Source organism: Ambystoma mexicanum, chromosome 1q (genome assembly GCF_040938575.1).
Source record: "Ambystoma mexicanum isolate Mex_15411 chromosome 1q, UKY_AmexF1_1, whole genome shotgun sequence".
Taxonomy (NCBI): Eukaryota; Metazoa; Chordata; class Amphibia; order Caudata; family Ambystomatidae; genus Ambystoma; species Ambystoma mexicanum.
In genome coordinates this window covers 1095684906-1095705773 of record NC_090922.1, presented here as the reverse complement: position 1 = coordinate 1095705773, position 20868 = coordinate 1095684906, and the positions used below count along the sequence as shown (strand labels likewise).

Genomic DNA, 20868 nt, shown 5'->3' with positions numbered 1-20868 from the left:
GAACTACAAACAGTGGACTCCAACGGGGGGCCAGAACCCTGAACTGGGGGACCAATTGTAATTTATCGGAGCAGACCCCAGTCAGCCAAAAGCATCAGCAGCCAAAAAGGCTGAATTTCACTCCAAGGGTGAAGCAGTGACATACACCTTGGAGTAGGGCACGGGCCACGTGGGGACCGCTGCGGGATCGATTAAGCTGGGTTCCAATAGAAGGAATTCTATGAACCCTCCCATCTTTTGGGTTTACGGCTTCTCTGCACTTTTTGTCCAAGGCGCACGCCTCGGTTCGGATGAGGCTATGCCTGGCTCCGATGTCTTTCGGGCTGGGGTGAAGGGTTCCCTGTCCCCCGGGGATTCAGCGCGTAAGATTGATGCTGCATCGTCGATACGGCTGATGGTGCCCGAGGTGCCATTGTGCGAGAACTGCAGTGCCATTGGGAACAGCCACCGGTAACGAATCTGCTGGTCTCGGAGAAAGAGCGTAAGAGGGCGCAGGAGTCTATGTTTCTGCAAGGTCAGGGGGAGAGGTCCTGAAAAATCTGAAGTGGGGAGCCCTGGAATGATAATTCATCGCTGGAGCGACCCATTGCCGAGATGGCCTCCTTGGTGGTGGACTCTGGTAATGACATCCGGGGGGCGGGCGTAGCCTGTGGGTGCGGTCGAGTAAAAGCTGGGCTTCATCCAAGTTCGGTAGTAGCGATTGGAAGAAGTTGCTTACGTATTCGGGCAATTCCCGGTCGGAGATCGGGGAGGGAACCCCACAGATACGCAGGTTATTACTTGTATTCTAGAATCTCGGTTCTGTCCATCAGGGTCTGGATAGTGTGTTGCACTTCCACCAGGGAGTTGGAGTGTTCTTGGGTTAGGTCTTTGGATTCCCCCATTCTGTGTTTGAGGTCACTGACCCTTTGATCAGTTTGTTCAAGCTTTGCAGTCAATTCCGTAATGCAAGATCTGAAATCCGTTTTGATTTCGGACATGAAAGCTTGGAGGTCTTCTTTGGTAGCCAGGGTCCCTTTATCATCGGCTTTCTTCCCTTTCTCTGCTGCTATGAGCAAGGTTGAAATATCTGCAGATTTGGGGGGTTTCAGGGATTTAGCCATGATTCCAAAGTAGGGGGTAGTCCTCCCCTGAGATTGCGCCAAGTTGCGGTTGCTGGGTTGTGGGCGCGCCACTAACAGACCAGAGGAAGGTCTCAGGATACCATCCGGGAGGGGGGGGGTCACACTGCCCTCCTCTGGCGGCAATGGGGAGGTGAAGTGGGCAGGGATGCCCCAGGAATTGCCCAGTCCAGAGGATGATTGTGGGTCCTTTGCTGCCGAGGGGTAGTGGTTATCGCTTGGGGAGGGTGATCCAAAGGGTCCAACGTTATGATGGCGATTGGGGCCCAACTTGCCGCCGGCTCCCGAGGTGAAGGCAGAGGGTGGCTCAGGACTCACCTATTTAGCGGTGATAGAGGGTGGGCGGGGGCGCCCCAGGAAGCTGCACGAGGGGTCGCAGACAGCCCGAGTTGCCTTGGTTGTTCTGGGGAGGACCAGGATGCCAGGGAGAGATGGTGGCAGGCGTCTTCAAAGATTAAACGTGGTCAAGCGGAGCTCGGCAGTGTCTGGAAGCTGTTGGAGGTGGCCGCTCCACCAGGAGAGAGAATCAGGGCATGCTTGCTGGGGCAAGACCCTTAGGGGTTGGTATGTGAGGTCTGGTGGTAATGGATGCCGCCCCAGAGTGCTAGCGGGGGAGCCAGATGCCTCAGGGCCCCAACAGATTAGCAGAAGCTGAGAAGATGTCCCTGCCCCTCGCAGTTCCAAGCATGCAGGGGGGTGGTAGTGAGCTGGGTTGGGGTGCCGCTGCCAGTGAGAGCGCCTCCACACCCTCGAGGAGCAGCTGATGGTCGGAGGGGTCCTCCAGGGGCCCGGCTACGCGGGCAGAATCAGCTCCCCTCCGAATCTAGGGAGAGAGTGATCGCTCCGCTGGCGCTGGGGCAGACCAGGAACGCCAGGATGAGGAATAGTCTTCGATGTGCAGCCTGCGTAGAGCAGGTCCAGGCCGGGCTTCATTCAATGCCGAGCCTGCGGCTCAAGCATTGCAATAAGGGCTGCAGTGGCCAAGTTCTGCGGAGAGCAAGGGCCCCCCCCCCCCCCCAAGGATCAGAGGCCTCTCAGTGCGGTCTCGAGGGCAGCGGGAGCTGGTGAGTGGCTGCCAGATTGGGGCCAGTATGGCACGTCTGCCATTTTGAATTCGCTTGGTGGACACCGCCGGCTGGCACCCTTGCTGCGTTAGCTATGTTCGCGCTTGCTTTGCGGGCTAAAATTGCTTCCAGTGGGGCGCCCCGCCCCCCGCCACCCGAATCAAGCCATTAGGGTGTTGGGCGATGTCTGGAACCAGAGGTTTTCTACGATAGCCGCGGTCCCCATGCGAAGGCCGTTATAGGAGCTGCCACATCGCTGGTGCTCCAGGCCACGCCCCCAGCTTCCACTTCATCTTTTAGTATGTCATGCAGGTCTCTTCGTATTACAGTGATCTGGGAGTCTTCTGGTGGACCAGCCTCCTAGCTTCAATCTGGTTACAAATGTTGATGTCCTAAATCCACTGCATGAAAATCAAAAGAGATTCTTGTGCTGTATATACCAAATGCAGGTGGGCAAACAGCGACAAACCTGTGATAATCGGCAATCACAAATATTCTCCAGAGGTTACCAAATGAGTGGCCCACCCTAGGGCATATTTTTAGCCATGTGCCCAACCTTAGACTTAAATGACTGAAATTGTGCTAACTTATTGGTGAATAGTATAGTGCACGTGTCTATAAACTCCTGCAAACGCTCAGAGACCCCATTGAACTTGCCTGTGGGCTAAGCTGCCCAAGGGAGGATCTAAAGGAATGCATTCAAAGAGCATGTCAACGGACAGAATTCATTTCCCAGACAAATTAGACGTTGCGAGTGCTTGTACCGCATCAAAAAGTCTATGAAACTGCTCCATCTTTTCCATGAATATATGCTATTGCAAGATTTCAGTGACTGCACTTACATCCTTGTTCTTTGAGGTTTGGTGAGGCATGGTCTATCGCTTCCCAGTCACCTTGCCCACTGACCATGATTTATTGCTAGGCAAAAGAGACCACAGGTAAAAGGAAACCTGTAAGAGATGAAAACCTCAGAGTGGACGATGAGTGGCAGTCTGAGGCAGTCACTACGTCCTCAAAGCTCTTTTTTCCAGTCTTTCTACAGTGGTCATCACCTGAGGGAGGAGCAACCCTTAAAACCCCTCACACCTCCGCCGAGCGGCCACAGAGTGGACGCTGAGTGGCAGTCTGAGGCAGTCTATGGCTGTTAGGGCTGTGTTGGGTGTAACCCCCGAACCCATCCCTGGCCCAGTCTCTACCGGACCCGGCTCAAACCGTGATGAGGATCGTCGACGACTTCAGCGTTTCCATCCAGTAACTACTGCCAACCGTCTCAGAATACCATCATCAAAGGGCAACGCAGGTCTTACACGGAAGCATCCGTCGGAGTTACAAAGTTACAAAGTCAAACTGCTATTTACCCTGCACATGTACCTAAGGACGACCTCACAAGTATTCTAGACATAAACAGAGACCCCTGAAGCCTCTTCAGAACTCTATCATAACCTAGAGGCAGACGGTGTCTGGGAAACAGAAGAGGAGAAAGAAAGAGAAACCTCCCCCACGGAAACAAATGCTGCACCCCATCTTTACTAGACTTACCGAATGGTCGCCCCCTCAGTCTTCACCCTGGATTCCCCGTGCCTCGGAGGCTCCACCTCCTGCCCGCAGACGGCTCTTGGAGGAGGGACAGGTTTTGCCACTGAGGGGGGGCGCCTGGCGATGGGTAATCCGCCGCAATCACACAGCGGAGGTGCGCTCGGACAGGTGGGGGCGGGGCCTGAGTTGGGAGTGGCGGTCGGCTTGCACTGGGGGCCGCATGATGCAGGGCAGCACAGCCCCGGCGGCTCTGTGGGGCCCGCAGTAACACAGGCAACACAGGCGCTCGAGGCAGGGGCAAACCACGCAACCAGAGGGGTGGGGCCCCAGTTTACCGACACAACTCCTGGCTCGCGCATGCGTGTCAGAGCGCTGATTCACAGCCACAACGTAGGACTTGGGCCACAAACACCTCCCAAAGAAGACGAGCTAAAAGACTCCGACCAACAGCCCTCGGCTACTGCACCACAGTCCCCAGACAATACAGAAGGAAAAACTTTACCTACCACGGCCCAACAAATGGGAACAAAGCATCCAGTAAAATCGACTAAAATCCTAGGCACAACATGTGGGCAATCTAGCCAACGTAGGCACGTCGTCAAGTCAAAAACGCAAAATAAGTGTGAAACTGGGAAAAAGCCAGTAAAGCAAGCCCTCGCAACCACGTGTTTTCCAGTAAAGGCTCTGAACAGTCCTTTATTGGAAAACACCCTAAAAGACTTTTTCATCAAACAAGGCAAGAGCAAATTCGACAGTCTGGGAGAGGTCTCTGACGCAGAATTGCTGGAGGCAGCAGTGGACTCCCAGGTTTCCACCAAAAACCGAAAACCAGAGAACGGTAGAAACAGACCAGCGAATACTACCCCAAGGAGCCCAAGATGGCACTTCGGAAGGTCGTCAGACTCACATTTTTCTTTTGGCCAACACCAAGCAACACCAGTCCATAAATCCACACAAAATGGGAAGAATTGAGGGCCTTGGCCGTAACGCTTCCACAAACCCAACCACTTCCAGCCGATCGAGAAATCACTCCCATGGGGCTGACTCCCGAAACAACAAAGGAAAGCGCCTGCCGGGCATCGTCTGAAATGCCTCCAAACCTTGCCGCTATTCCAGAGCAGACCGGAGTGTACGGGCCGGGCCAGGTGGGCTCTCAAGACGACGGAAACGAGCCAAACGCTGACCTCTTTCCTAACCCTAAAGAAATACATTTAGACCATCAAGACGTCTTTGATCAACCCAAGCCACCAAACAATATACAATTACAAGACTCTGATTCCAGAAGAAAATCATTTCCCCCTCTGTTCTCTTCACCACACACAAATAGAAGACAGAGCGACCAACCCCAAAACCATGCAAAGGAGTCCTCAGCAAAAAAACCAGACATCTTTTCAGTCAAGTCATCAGTTACAATAGCCCTTGCCCCCTTTTGCAAACTTTATGAGTCTATAAACGACACCCTTAAAGACCATACATCAATATTTGCCATGATGCACTCCAAACTCATCTTCCTGGAGGGATCTATCAATGCCCTAGAACGTAGACAAAATGCACCCCACGACATGGACCTAGTAAATCTTCAACACTTAGCCAGGGAAAACTCCATGGCAGTACCCAAGATACCACTTCGCAAAACCATCGAAGCAAGTATCCAGACTCTGAATACAGGTATAGATTCACAATCAAAACCAAGATGTAACTGCCCAACGTGCAACTTGGCAACAGTAACTTTGCCTTCTGGGGGTTCAACGACAAAGTAACACACCAAATAAGACAACATCTAATAAGCAAAGCCTGGAAAAGACTGTGGCAGACATGGACACAGAACCCAGAGAGAGAAAAGTTAGCACCTCCCCTGATGAGGAGGTGATTTGTATCAAAGACACGAAAAGCCACAAAACACCAAGACTCAAACAACCCTGAAGATCATACCCGTAGTCTCCGAATCAGATAACCTTCAAGAGAAGTTAGCCTCACCAACAAAAAAACAAAAAACTCCACTAGTTCTTCGACTAAAACCAGCAAAAATTACCAAGGATGGGGTACCCCCCCCAAAAGAAAGCTCCAACAGTGCCTGCGCCAATTAAACAAAAAGAGGATTCCTCCTCAAGAACGGCCATCGCCAGTACATCAAAGCATCAGGAAGGCGACACCCTGTGCAGGACTCACCAAGAACAATCAAAGACTTTCTGGAGCAAAGGGATCTGATGGAGCTTAGCCAGCATTACAGAAGCTTAGAAGCCAACTCTCCTCAGGAACAAATAATTCCACCAAGTCCACCATCCCGAAGACATCAAACCATTCAAGTCAACCTTCAAAGTCTTCTGACTCTGAACGATCGATTTAAAAACCTAGGTGGCACTAAAAACAGAGATCAGACGACCGACCACCTTTACGCCAACCTAAAGCCAACTGAAAAAAATGTATTTTCTTTTCAGTCAAGAGCAAGATCCTCTCTCAGAGACCGCACGCCGAAAAGACGCAAGATCCGCACACGGCCACCGAGGTATTACCCCAAATAGGACACAAATGCAATCCTTGAGAGCAGAACTCGCAAGTCGACACCGAAGAGTAACATCTGGCTTTGAGAAGCAGCCAAGAGAAAAAAAAAGATACCTAACTTTAAACTCTGACAATGCATGGCAATAAGAAATACATGGTCTTCAACAGACATATGGTTCTGAACCTGTTCCACAGTCTCCAATCACTTCGATCTGTAAAGTCTGAAGACTTCAAAATCATAGAACCGACACATGAAGGTAAAAAAGCAATTTCTTACCTCTACACAACCTCCAAATCAGTGGATAACACATTACAAAGTTCTTCAGACACACTTCGAAAACAGGGCTTCGAACTAACATATTTAAAAATCTGCGACAAACCCCGAGTACGTGCCGACCTGAGACTGACAGCACTCAAAGAAAATCACCTGAACCCCTGCACAGACCACACAAACCAGCTCGAAGAAAGTCGTTCATCTTCGGGTGCCTTCAGGAAAAAAACAACGGAAGTACACCTGTCTCTTTCAGCGAACTTGGACTCGCCTATGGTCTCCATCTGTCCTCAAGAAAGACCTCCTCCACGGCGTACGACTCATAGTCCTTCTCTAAGTTGGACCCAGCCCGACCCAGGTAGACGTTCCAACAGTCCCTGGTCACCAGTAAAAGGTCCTATCCCCCGGGCCAGGGACATAAGCCCCACAGAAGCAAAACAAACGACCAAACCAGCCTCAAACCTTCAGTGGTGGCCATTTCTATCGGAGCAACTCCAAAAATAGCCATCAAGCCATCCTCTAAGTCAACAACCCCATCAAGCCGCATCAACGCTATCCCTAGGTAGCTGGAAAACCCAGGGTTTCTCACATCTGACAGTTCCTGGAGAGATAGACTTGGGTTCCTTCGACATCTTGTGTTTGCAGGAAACATGGCTGATGGACAAACCAACTTTGGATGGCTATGACCTAGCCTTCTCCCCCGCCCAAAGGAGAGAAAAGCTGCCCTACTTCTGGCCTTTTGACGGCGGTAGGATCGGGAACTGGCCTACACTAAATGTGAAAAACAACATCCCCACATGGGAGAGAGGATCTATAGAATCAACAATCGACTACATATTTGTGTCACAGTCGTTTCTACCGTCCTTGACTTTAGCTAAGGTCACAAAAACTTCACAAAGCGATCATAACCTGCTGTATATTAAATGGTCATTAACAACAACATCAAAGTGCTACTATCTGGGAGCCGTAGAACCAGCCAGCAAAGAAACACGCTTGCATTTGACCGTAAACATCAAAGAAATAACCAAAACATACAAAGGGGCAGACACTTACACCCAAGTCGACTACAGACCGCTCCAAGAACCCTTTAGGGGCCGCAAACAAATAAATAACAAAAAAGGCCAAGGGGGGAGACACAATACCCGCACTTTCGACCCCCTGCTAGTCGCTAAGCGCAACCAAGTCCGTAAAGCCAAAAGGTTAGCACTTCGCCACAATACTAAAACCAACAGCGACTTGGCGAAAGACCCACTAAAAAAAGTCCTGGCTAAGGTCACATCGGCTGGCACTTTACCAACGCGATTCTGAGGAAATACTGAAGAAAGTCAGCAACGGTAACTCTCGTGATGTTTGGACACGGATTAGAACATCTGGGAAACCTTCAGACGACACACCAACGGCATTCCGGAACACAGTGGTGTCGACTTTTACTCAAATTTGTTAAAAATCGCCCTTCCCACCATTTGAAGGAATAGCCACAAATCAACACTTGCTGTGGGTAGATTTACACAACAAAGAGGACATTCGGCTAACAATATCTAAACTCAAGAACTCGAGAGCTCCTGGGCCAGAGGGTATAACCAACATCAACTTAAAAACAACACCAACCTAATGGTCTAGTTTAATAAGCCTCATATTTAAGAGATGTGCCGACCTTAGAAAGATTCCCTCATCCTGGACCACATCAGTAATAGTTCCGATATTCAAGAAGGGTTGCAAGGACGACACTCTGAACTTTCACCCAATCCCTCTGTTAGACGTAATTGGGAAAGTCTACGGAAACATGCTATTAAAAATATTCCACTCTTGGGCAAGTAATGCGCCTTGCGCTGACACACTTCAAACGGGCTTCAAGAAAGCAGTCGGCACAAGCATAAAAATCATGCTTTTAAGTATCCTGAAAGCTAAGAATCTTGAAGGCGGCCCCTGCCTTTTCTTGGCCTTTATAGACCTTACCCAAGCATTCGAACTAGTCAACAGAACGAAGCTTTGGCAGAAGCTAGAAGACTGGCACTGCCCCTCTGGCATCTTAGGGCCACTGAAAGCCCTCCAAACTAACAAGTGTCCAAGTGCGGCTAAGCAAACAAGACGTACTCTCAACAGAAATTCCGATGGCGAGAGGGGTAAAACAAGGCTGTCCTCTTGCTCCGGCCCTCTTCCTGGCCTACTTGGGAGATTACAAATGCGCCAATGTTTCAATAAGATTCTTTCCACCGTCCATTGGCCAGGAAAAGGTGTCTTGACTTCTGTACGCTGACAACCTGATCCAACTCGACCAAACAGCGATTGGTCTATAACGTCAGTGGGACTCTCTTTCCAAGTACATATTGACCAACGACCGTGTAATAAACAAATCGAAAACCAAGTTCATGATCCTGGAAAAATCAAAAAAGAAAAGTGAAAAATTCAACTGCCACTTGGAGGGGAGCAGTGTTGAAAAGGGCCTGGAATTCAAATACCTAGGAGTCATACTGGACAGAAGCAAAACAGAAAGATCGATGCAAAACACCTTGCACAAAAAAATGCGAAACCTCACCTCCCAAGCCAAACTTATCGACAGGAAGGACGGGCGATTTTCCTTGCAACCAACAATAAACTTCTACAGAGCTAAGGTCATACCATCGATCACCTATGGCACGGAGGCTATGCCACTCATTCCAGAATCCATCTGTCCCCTCCTAGAAAGCTACTTCTGGAGAGCAGTGGTCAACCTTCCAAAATCAACGCCAATGGTTTTGATCAGGAGTGAATTGAACGTGAATTCCCTTGAGGCAATAGTCGTCCGAAACACCATCATGTTGTACAGGAAAACCATCAACCCGTCAGGTCTTCTCACTAATAAAAATAGAGATGAGAACTGGTCGTTGTAAAATGTTAAACCAGTGGGAAAAGGAATGGGAAGAAAAACTTGTGGCGTGTCGTAGTTCACCTGAAGAACTGATACAAAACCTGACAAAAACAAAAAAAGACTGGATGAATCAGATTGGATTTTGACTTTGGATACAGCACAAAAATACAAACTTTCATCACATCTCCCGTCGGAGGCAAGAAAACTAAATGTAACTCAGCCTTTTCTCAAGAAGCACCCAAATAAAAGTCTGAGAAATACCCTTGTAAGGGCCAGATTAAACCTCCTTCCATCAAATAAAATTCTGAAAATAAGAGGGCTTTCATCAACAAATCACTGCAGATTTTGTGGTCCATCTCCTGAAACTGAAACGATACGGCACCTTCTAACGATTTGTCCAGGAACCAGCAGTTTTAGAACTCCTTACTTGACGCACCACCTGGCTGCCGCCCACATACACAAAGAGGAACTTTGATGGGCCCACCTGATTGAGGGCGAAAAGACCTCATGGGCTGTAGCAGCAGCAAAAACCTTGGAGCAGATCTTTCAACCACCAGACACGCAAAATACAACGATTAAGCCCTCCTTTCTTTCTTCTTGAGACCATGTGAAAATGAAAACAAAACTGTTGAAACACCAGGACCTCTTCTAGGGCTCTTTTTGTATTTTATTGAACAAAATGCATGACATCAACCTCTTGTAAAAATATTTTTTTTCAATTAAATCTCGTGACCTCAGAAGGCTGGCATGGTCATCCGTGAGGTCAGCAAGAAAGATTTCAAACCGTTTACTGGTGCTATAATGATCGTTGAGGAATCCCAAATAAACGGAATGGGGAGCCTGGATTTGTGGAGCAGTGTGACACCATGGAAAAGCAGGCAACAGGGAAGACTAAGAAGGGTGCGGCTCAGGAAGCAACAGGACCACCAGCAGCGGCGTTGCAGCAGTAGAGTGTGTGTGTGTGTGTGTTGGGGCAGAGCACCCAGTCGAGAAGCAAGGATTCTATATTAAAGCCAGAAAATAGACAACAAAAGAGTTGAACACTAGACCAAACTATTTCTGGCCAAAACCCCATTTGTCTGTCTATATGATTCACTTACCTGTCAACAATTCGAAAGGCTAACTGCTAGAGCTGTAAAATATATAATTCTTGAAACAGTCATTTCACTTCCTTCAAACCAACAATTTCTTGCATTCCCACCTCAATAACTATAACCCATTTTTTAATTCCTGCCTCATTATTAGTAAACAGTGTACAGAGTCAATGGGCATAGCACAGCCATTCCTTTGGTCGCCCTACTTCTTTAGACCAACCTCAAGGCATAAATTAGTTTTCACAAATTGATTAGCAGAGTTTGCCAAAATCATTTTTTCTTAATTAGCAAACAGACCCATTTGATTAGCAATTTAGTACTAATATTGTTAATGTCACCAGACGTTATTTGTACCCAAGACATGAAATGAGCAACAAAACAGCAGTTTTGCATACCACTTGAAATAAAATATTAGCTAGAGGAGTCAGGTCTTGCAAATTCTTTAAAATTCAGCTGGACCTGCAGGTCGGGTAGCTTAGTTTCCCAATTCAACCTTAGAGTAATGCACTCAACCCATAGCAATGGAGGACAAAACATTTTAAATTTCGATTTGTGTACAATGATGCAAGTCACTACAAACGCGCTTTGTTTGGCACACTGCTGCCACCCATAGGCCAGCCATGCACAGTGAAACGTTTGTTTGACATTTACTGCAAACAAAGTAAATGTTACATAAAAGTTTCAAACATCTCCTGCAAATGCTACTGGCCCGTCATAAAATTTGCTCGACTATGCGAGTCGGCGAAAAGACTTTGTGAGCCACAGCGGAGTGTCTATAAAATGTAAAAGATTAGCTGCATGAATGTACGCAAATAAAGAGATATGATAAAAAGGTTCTGAAAAGTTTGCCCAGCTGTCTCCTGCTGGTGGTAATATATAATGCAATTATAATCATAAAACAAAGTGAGCTCTGGAGGCTAACTACAGTGTTTGGTATTGCAATAGATCTGTTAAATGTAGAGACTGGATGGAACTATTGGTCACTACTTTGAGTAAGCATCTAGCTCGCTTTGTGTATTCATTATATAAGAGGAAAGAAAGCGACTAAGCATAGTGGATTGCGTAGCAGGCAGAGAACTGGGCAACCTAGATGGAATATTGTAGTTTGTGGTCATCTCAATTTCAGGTTACCTGTTATAAATCAACTGGGTGATAATATAGAATGTGAAGGAGAATGGGTTCGCTCATGGGTTTAGAACCAGTTGCAAGATGTATGCAGCTTGCAGGTTACAGAACTAAGTTTTCCATCAAAAGCATTTGATCATGTGATCATGTACATTTTCAAGTTGTTCACTCACCAATATAATGCATCTTCCCCAACAAAATGAAATATAGTTGACACAATGAAATTTAGATACACTAACTTAAACTTCAGAGATGATGCAGTGTTTTACAGTATCAATACTGTAATCATGCATTATGTAACAACCCACATTTTAGGAATGGAATTGCATGACTGTCTTTAAAAAAACTATCTCAAGTTGACACATACTCGTCTTTTCCAGACAGCATATACAAAGCTTAATAAAAGTAGCATTCCGATTATTTCTAGTTTTCAATTATTTAAAAATGAAATTCTTGCCTAGCACTCCCACACATGCCTTTGGCACTTAAGAGGGGAGGAGATGATTACTGCTCCACTTTCTCTCCATTAGGACTTGAAGTGTACAGAGAAAAGAGTAGAAAGAGCACAGAGGACGAGAGAGGAATGCAGGGTGAGCTGTGATTCCATTGAAGAGGACAATTTAAATAGCTATCTTTGCTACACAACTGTCAATTTGATTAGCAAACTGACAGAATTGCACAGCAAATTGTTATGCGACACTGCTTATTTTATGCCTTGACCCTTAGAGCATATGCCATGAAACCACTATAAGATCTTAGCCAATGTTAAAACCATATATTTCCCGCATTAGTCCCTGCCCACTCCTTAAGCACCTGTCAACCATCAATAAAACAGTTTCCTATGTAATGCAACCAAAGAAACGCAACTGAGCGCAATGCAACCTGATAAACATCAGAATATAATTGCAACTCAATCACAAAGCTAACAAATGTAAACGAGATACAGCAAATTGCATAATAAAGGCCCCCACCAAGGTATTCGCTAAACGAAAGTAACCATTACCAGGCCTTCACTGCTTTCCAAAAAGGATTTAGAGACATCGTCATATGCAGTGAAATTTAAAGAGACTTCCAAGCAGGCACTGAACTTGAAAAGAATTTGAGGTTGATGATCGTCGAAACGAAAGATCTAACTGCTCGGATGGCAGTGAAGTGAAGCAATAAGATAGTTGCAGTTTAAGGCTCGAAAATCTGCATTGGTAGTATGAATAGCTTTATGAACTAAACATTCAACCAATGAAAACCTTCTATTATGGGGGTGATTTCATCAAATTATCCAACATGGATGACCAGCACGCCTACAAAATGCCTTCAACGGAGCAAACCAAAGTTCTTGAATCAAGGCATGACACTACCAAGGATTAAACAACAAAGTGAAAACTCATTATACAAATAAAAGACATTCACATTTGAAGAAAATTAATGTAAATTAGTAGTTAGGCATCAAATTAGCATTTGGAATGAAAGAAGATAATCCAGAGAAAAACAAAAGACCTAACTTGTAATTGAAAGCTAGATAGACTCCCAGGAACAGACATGTTGGAAAGCAAAGAGCACAAACAACAGCAAATAAGCATGAGCCAACATAAGAAATTCGATTTTTAAAGTAGCAATCTTAAAAATTGAATGCACAACCACTTCTTAATCTCCATAGGGAAATCCTTGAAACACCATATCTTGCTACAAGATGACATCTGAACCTGTAAATGAGTTTCGCGCATATATTGGGGCACAAAGACACACTATCCAGCAACCAGATGTTGCTGCAGATCCAGGTAGAGATTAAACAGCATGGGGACCATAATGGCCCCTACAGGACACCATACGGCAACTGGAGCGGCCAGATCTGGTCAATCGCAATCTAGCATATGGCCTGGAAGAAACAGACCCAATGAGGAACTAGACCCTCAATGATGGTATAAGGGGTTTATAGTCATTGCATCGAATGACAAAGCATCAAATGCTTACCATAGAAAAAAAAGCATTGGAAAAAAAACATGGAATGCATTTTTTTAATGGCCCCCCCAACCACCCCTTTTTTAACCTTAAAATCCCATTATAATGAACAGGTTACTTACCTGTAACTGTTGTTCTCCAGCATGGGTCTGGCATGGATTCACATGCTCATGAATATTCCCCGTCGTCAGGCTGGGAATCCTCGGTAAAGAAAAAATCAGTATCAGTTTTGTTTCTGATCTGTCTTTCTCAGTAGTAACCAATCACTGGTCTCTGGGTCATACTGCCCTCAGCCAATGACTGCCCTCTCCCTAAGCCCCGCCTCTGGCACCCATCTTCAGATTTGGTAGCACGCAAAGTGGCAGTATGACCAAGTGAAGAGCCGTAGAGGGGCAGGAGGGAGGGTTCGCATGTGAATCCATGCCAGACCCATTCTGGAGAACAACAGTTACAGGTAAGTAACTTGTTCCTTCTCCAGCATGAGGTCTGGCATGGATTCACATGCTCATGAATATAATACATAGCAGTACACATGCACAACAATGGGAGGTGGCAAGGCTCAACATTAAGCATTACATAAAACTCAACATTAAGCATCTCTTACCTCCCCACCAGGCTCACCTTAAGCGAACAGGTTGCGCAGCACTGTCTAGCCGACTCTGGACTCCTCCCTGGAATCCCGGTCGACGCAGTAGAATCTCGTGAAGATGTGCGTCGACCTCCACGTAGCAGCCCTGTAGATGTCCAGCAGGGGCACACAGACAAGAACGCTGTGGTAGCAGCGATCGCTCTGGTCGCATGGGCTCTCAGAAGGCCGGGCAACGGTCAGTTTGCCAACCCATGACAATGCATGATGCAGCCGGAGAGCAATCTGGAAATGGAAGCCTTCGAGAGAGCCTTCCCTTGGTTCACAGGTCCAAAGTTCACAAACAGCTGTGATGTCTTCCGAAAACTCTTCGTTCGATCCACGTAGAACTTCAGCGCTCTAGCCACATCCAGCGAGTGCAAAGTCCTCTCGGTCGGAGACGAAGGTGACAGGAAGAAAACAGGTAGCACCAAGGGCTTGTTGAGGTGGAAGTCCGACGGCACCTTGGCCATAAACGAGGGGTGCGTCCTCAGCACCACCCTCGTGTCGTGAAAAGTCAAGTATGGAGGCTTGCAGGATAGGGCCTGGATCTCTCCCACTCGCCGTGCGGAGGTGATGGCCACAAGAAACGCAGTCTTCCACGACAGGAATTTCAGCGGGGCCGAATGCAGGGGCTCGAATGGCGCCCCCATGAGCCTGGTCAGCACCACGTTGAGTTCCCACGCCGGGGTAGGGGCCTTCACCGGCGGGAACGATCGGAACCGTCCCTTCATAAATTCCTTCACCAGGCGATGGGATCACAAGGACGCCCGTCCTGTGGTTCTGGTGTATCGGGAGATCGCAGCCAGATGTATCTTGATGGAGGCGTGAGCCAATCCAGCCTTGCCAGCAACAGTAGGTACGGCAGCACTTGAGGGGCCGTAATCCATAGAGGGTTAATCTTCTGTGCACGGCACCAGACAGAGAACCTCTTCCACTTATGTCCGTAGCACTTGAGAGTTGAGGACGCCCTGGCTTTTGCAAGGACCTCTCTGCAGTCAGCCGGGATATCGTACCCTCCAAACTCTAGCGCTGCATGAGCCAGGCCTGCAAGTTCAGCGACTTCCGGGTCGTGATGAAATATGGCGCCTCCTTCTCTGGAGAGAAGATAAGCGTCTGCCGGCAGCTTGACTGGTGAGGACGCTGACAAGTCCAGAAGGTCCGGGAACCAGATCCGCCTCGGGCACATCGGCACGACCAGGATCATCCTGCACCGGGACCTCTTGAGCTGGTTGACGAGTCGGTGCAGCAACGGCAACTGATGGAAGGCATAAAGGAACAGTCCTTCCCAGGAGGACGAGAAAGCATCGCCAATGCTTCTCGGCTGGGGAAACCTGCTGGCGAACCTCTGGCACTTGGAGTTTGTCGCTGTCGCGAACAGGTCGATCTGGGGTTTTCCCCATCGTCGGAAGAGTCGATCCACTTGATCCTGACGTAGTTCCCACTCGTGGCACGAGCACAGCTCCCTGCCACGATGAAAGGGCACCAGAAACATCCCTTGGGCGACGGCCCAATGCCACAGATCCTGGGCTTCTTTGGAGAGGGCTGGGGATCTGGTTCCTCCCTGCTTCTGGATGTAGAACATCGTGGTGATGTTGTCGGTGAAGATTCTCGCCACCTTGCCCTTGAGGGACAGGAGAAAGGACCTGAGGGCCCATAACACTGCACAGAGCTCCAGGATGTTGATGTGGAGCGTCTTCTCCACCGGGAGCCAGAGGCCTCTCATGAAGTTCTCCGGTGTGCGCTCCCCACCCTTCCATGGAGGCATCCGTTGTCAGCCGTTATCTGGTGGGATGGGGTCTGAAAATCTGTGCCTGCCGTCAGATGAGCGCGGGTGCCACACCACCGGATCACTCGTCGGAAGGTCTCATTGAGCGGGATCGTGTCCTCGAAGCTGCCCGTAGCTTGGATCCAGCGGGAGTCGAGGAACTCTTGCAGAGGGCGCATCCGAAGCCTGCACAGGCGCACGAGATATATGCCGGAGGACATCATCCCGAGGAGGGACTTGATGGACCTCTCCCTGGCCACGTCCGTGGACAGCAGGTGCTGCACCCTGCCCAGGATGGCCTTCGTCCTTTATTCCGATGGTGAGGCCAGGCGCGCCACTGTGTCGAGCTTCGCTCCCAGAAACAGTGCGACTTGCGACGGGACCAGGTGGGATTTGGGAAAGTTGATGGAGAATCCCAGGTCCGAGAGCAGCTGGACGGTCTTTGCTGTGTGATCCACGGCAAGCTCCCTTGTCCCTGCTCGGATGAGCCAGTCGTCCAGGTAGGGGTAGACGTGGATCCCCTGCAGGCGCAGCCGTGCCACCACCGGTGCAAGGCACTTGGTGAACACCCTGGGTGCCGACTTCAATCCGAACGGGAGGGCCTTGAAATGGTAGTGCCGTCCTTGGACCACGAACCTGAGGAACTTTCGGTGACCTTTCAGAATGGGGATGTGGAAGTATGACTACCTCCAAACCCAACGACGACAGGAAATCGCCCTCCTCCAGCTGTCCCAGCACATGCTGGAGGGTGACCATCCGGAATTTCTGTGCCTTGATGTATTTGTTCAGCCGTCGCAGGTCCAGGATGGGGCACCATCCTCCTGTCTTCTTTTTTACTAGGAAGTACCTTGAGTATACTCCAGAGCCCCTGAGCCTCTTCGGGACGAGCTCGATGGCACCTTTTCTGAGCAACGCCCACACCTCCAAGAGTAGTTGAGGGACGTGATTTTCCTTCCTGACCACGGGTGGAATGCGGGGCACTTTTTTAGAAATTCGAGGGCGTTCCCCTGGCCCAGGGCATCCAGCACCCAACGGTCGGTAGAGATGGACTCCCACACGCTGACGAACCTCACCAGCCGGCCTCCCACTGGGGTGCTTCGGTGGGGGCCCGACCCCGCTGTCGGTTCAATCTTGCTTGGCAGATGCCTTGCTGCCTTGGCCTCCCTGGCGACGGCGGGGTCCCCCCGACTTACCTCGTCCTCCATAGGCTTCCTGCGACGAGGAGCGGGCCGCTTGGCGGTACGTAGAGGAGCCACCGCCGAATCCCTTGGAGGCACTCTGCTTGACTCCGGCGCTCCGAAAGGACGGCCTCCGTTGCCGGAGGATGCCTAGGGCCCTAGCAGTCTCTGTGTCCACCATCCACCGTTTTCCCAAACAGGTTGTTCCCGTCGAACGGCATGTCCAGCATCTTGGCCTGCACATCCTGGCGGAAATCCGTCGCCTTGAGCCAACCTCGTTGTCTAAAGCAAACGCTGTTGCCTAGCTGGCGGAAACCGGTGTCGGCAATGTCCGTTGCCACCGTAATGGCGTGGTCCGACGCCACTTCGCCTTCTTGCAAGATTTCCAGGGCCTCGGCCCTCTTGTCATCCGGTAGGAAGTCCAACAGGGGGGCGATCTTGAACCATAACTCCCTGTCGTAGCGGGCCACGATCGCGAGGGCGTTGGCCGCCTTAAACATTGTTGTCACCGACGAGATAACTCGTCGTCCCATTGCTTCCAGCTTCTTCCCTTCGCCGTCCGGCGGGGAAGTCGAAGTTGAGACCGACACCCCCCTGCCCGCTTTCTTCTTGGCCGCCGCTGAGACGACCGAGTCCGTTGTAGTTTGTGGCACAGAGGGGCCGCGTCGGGGACCCGGTACTTCTTCTCATACAGACCCTCGTCCCAGATGTCATCCAGCAGAGACACAGCGAGGACTGACTTCCTCCTGGCCTTGCGCCGTTGGTAAAGGAAACCTTCCTTCTCCTCGGGGCAGAGCTGAAAAAGCTCGGATGCCCTGGCGATCATTGCGTGGAAAGATCCGATCTCATCGGACGGGGAGGCCCGGTCTGGTGATGGGAGCTCTGTTATTCCCCATCTTCTCATGCCCTTACTGCTACTTCAGTGCAGTACCATTTCCTTAAGCACTTGCTTGCCTCCTTTATCCCCCACCGTCTCCTTAATTTTGCACTGAATTTTAGGAGCCCAAATGGCTGCTATCTTATTAGTATATGACCACTCAGTCGTATCGATTTAGACTGCCACGTACAAACAAGTTTTCCTTAAAAGTTAACAGCAGAGTAAACTGCATTTATTGCTTATACAAAGGCCCTTAATCCATTTTAATTATCCATATCCATGTTCATCAACACTAAATGAAACATTATGGTCAAATAGCTTTGCCTAAATAAGATTCAATAAGTTCTAGGTCATAGCTTAGTTACAAATAAGTTGACAAGTAAAAAAAGCAAAACAGTATGTACCCAGCATCAACTTTGTTTGAGAAGTCCAGAGTTGCTCCATATATGAAATGCATCATGACATTCACTTCTACTGGGCTTACCCTGCAAAACGAAAGTCACTGTTAAAACAGACAATTCATTTGTTACCAATGTGAAGTAATGTTATACACATTGACAAATATTTGACATAACTAATCGAATGTGATACACAGATTCCAACACGCTTAAGACAATAGAGAACTACAAGAGTTGAAAGCCATTCATACATAATCATAAATTGACCACACAAACCAACATTAAGAACTGACCAAATGAGTACAAATGTTACAGGTGATAAGGCACTAACAGACACCATGGCTAATTAAAAAATAAGTTAGGCTGTGTAGCTAGAATGGCTGCCTGGAGCTTGAGCTGTGTCAACCTGCACCTTTAAAGCATCTTTCCTCAGGATTCCAATTAAAACAAGCAAGCACTCAGGGTGCAGATCCCCTAACCCACACGGACCACATCCAAGGAGGAGATTTGTATTCCAGATGTGAAGTCCCGTGCTGCAATTACTGTCTGCGATGCAGAGCCAAACAGAACAATGAGACCCAGTGAGTGCACTAAGTCTTGAGTACTTTACAGTTGATCACGAAATAGCAGAGCAGACATAGAGCCCAGAAATTATTATTATTATTAATTTATTTGTTTATGGTTTATACAAACCTTTACAAAATAGTTCATCAAGATAGTTCAGAAGAATAAAATTACATTTTGGAATACAATAAAACAACATTTCATACTTTTTTTTCTTCAAACATAAATTGGACAAACATTTCAAACACATTAGAATAGATAACATAGCAATTCAAGATTACAAAGAACATGTAGTCAAATAGGGCAAAATTAAGAACAAGATTAAGAACAGTCCATATAAACCCAATCTACTTAAGCATTAAAAGATTTCTTAAGATTCTAAAAACCTATTAAAACCAGTATTGTTTATGTGTATTAAATGTTTGGCAATAAGGAGAAAAAATATTATGATCATTTAAGATGAATCACAATTATTTTTTAAAAATGCCATTATTCTTATTTTTAAAACAGTCGAGGTATTATGTCTGATCTGATACCATAAGGATTTGGTGTCAACCGCATATAAATGTAATACAAATTGTTCAAAATATAAAATCCTTTGTTTTAAAAGAGCGGGACATTGTAGTAATATATGCTTCAGAGTTTCTTCTGTCCCTTCTGATTTACAATATCTACACCACTCCCATTCTGTATTCTGGAGATTCCACCTTTTTAGAATGTAATTTGTTTTCAAAATATCAAAACGAAACCTCATGAAAGAGTTTCTAAAATTACGTGAAAGATATTTCACTAGATAATTCTCCAGAACGGGGTAACATTTCCAGAATGAGTGTAGCTGATTAAGAGTTTTAGATTGTTGTACCATATCCAGAGTCATTTGCCAATCGTTACTTTGAAGTATAAGTTTCAATTTTGGGGTTTACTTATCAACATCTCCAGACATACTCCTGCATTCAACAATGTGTCTTCAATTACAGTTTTTAAATTCATGCAGTAAGAGTTAGATTGATCTTTTGCTGCAATCGAGTATAGCGATGAGGGGTCATTTATCATACATTTTCTCCACAACAACATTTTTCTCCATACAATAATTGATTGTAAAGATTGCAGACCGAATTCATACCTAATTGCATGAATAGGAACACCCTTAGGAATAAAGAACAGCACACCTTTCCACATATCTCTTTCCAATTTTTTTTATAAAATCTGAACCTTCAAGCTCATAAAATTATAAGCCATATGTGAGTTTAGGAATACCAGAAATGGTATAGAAGCGTTTCAAAGGTGTGGCCGTAAATCTTCCATATTTGGCATCAATTTTCGACATCTGTCGCTTTATTATTTCTGCTTTAACTTCTAGGTGTCTTTTGATTATTGCCATCGTGCTGTTTGCTATAAAATGATATCCTAAATATTTCAGGACAGTTTGACTTTTTAAACGTTTTCCCTCACAGCACCAAGTCAAGAAAGAATGTTTTTTATTTGATGTTTCCATTCTTATAATGATTGTTTTAGCAGCATTGATTTTTAGATGTAGGCCAGCAGTAAATATCACAAAAGCATTAATCAATTTTTGTAAACCTATTTTTGTGCGATCCAATAATAAAAAATCATCGGCGTATGCTATCCATTCTATTGGAGTTTCACCTAGTTTAGGTGGCACCAAACCCTTACCCTCCATTGCCTTTGCTGCCTTAGAGACATACATTGAATAGAATGGCCGCAAGCTTGCAGCCTTGTTTTAGACCGTTAGAAATAGAAATTTCAGACGAGAGTCGCCCAGCTGAATTAAGCCTTTCCTTAATCTTTGTATCAGAGTATAAATCAATAATCATCTCTAATAAATGTCTGGGAATCGCAAGATCTGTTAGAATTGACCATAAGGTATGTCTGTCGACAAGATCAAATGCTTTAGAGAGGTCCATTGAGGCCACAAAAATC

General features: G+C 47.2%; 1 protein-coding gene across 3 annotated transcripts in view; it reads right to left on the bottom strand.

Moving 5' to 3' along the window:
• Positions 1-20868, bottom strand: part of BTBD8 (BTB domain containing 8) — a 2362893-nt gene that overhangs the window by 1792573 nt on the left and 549452 nt on the right. For all 3 annotated transcript variants that reach the window (XM_069641787.1, XM_069641786.1, XM_069641785.1), the window contains exon 6: positions 18370-18450. In XM_069641787.1, the coding sequence (XP_069497888.1) occupies positions 18370-18450 (81 nt within the window). The remainder of the gene's footprint in view (positions 1-18369; positions 18451-20868) is intronic.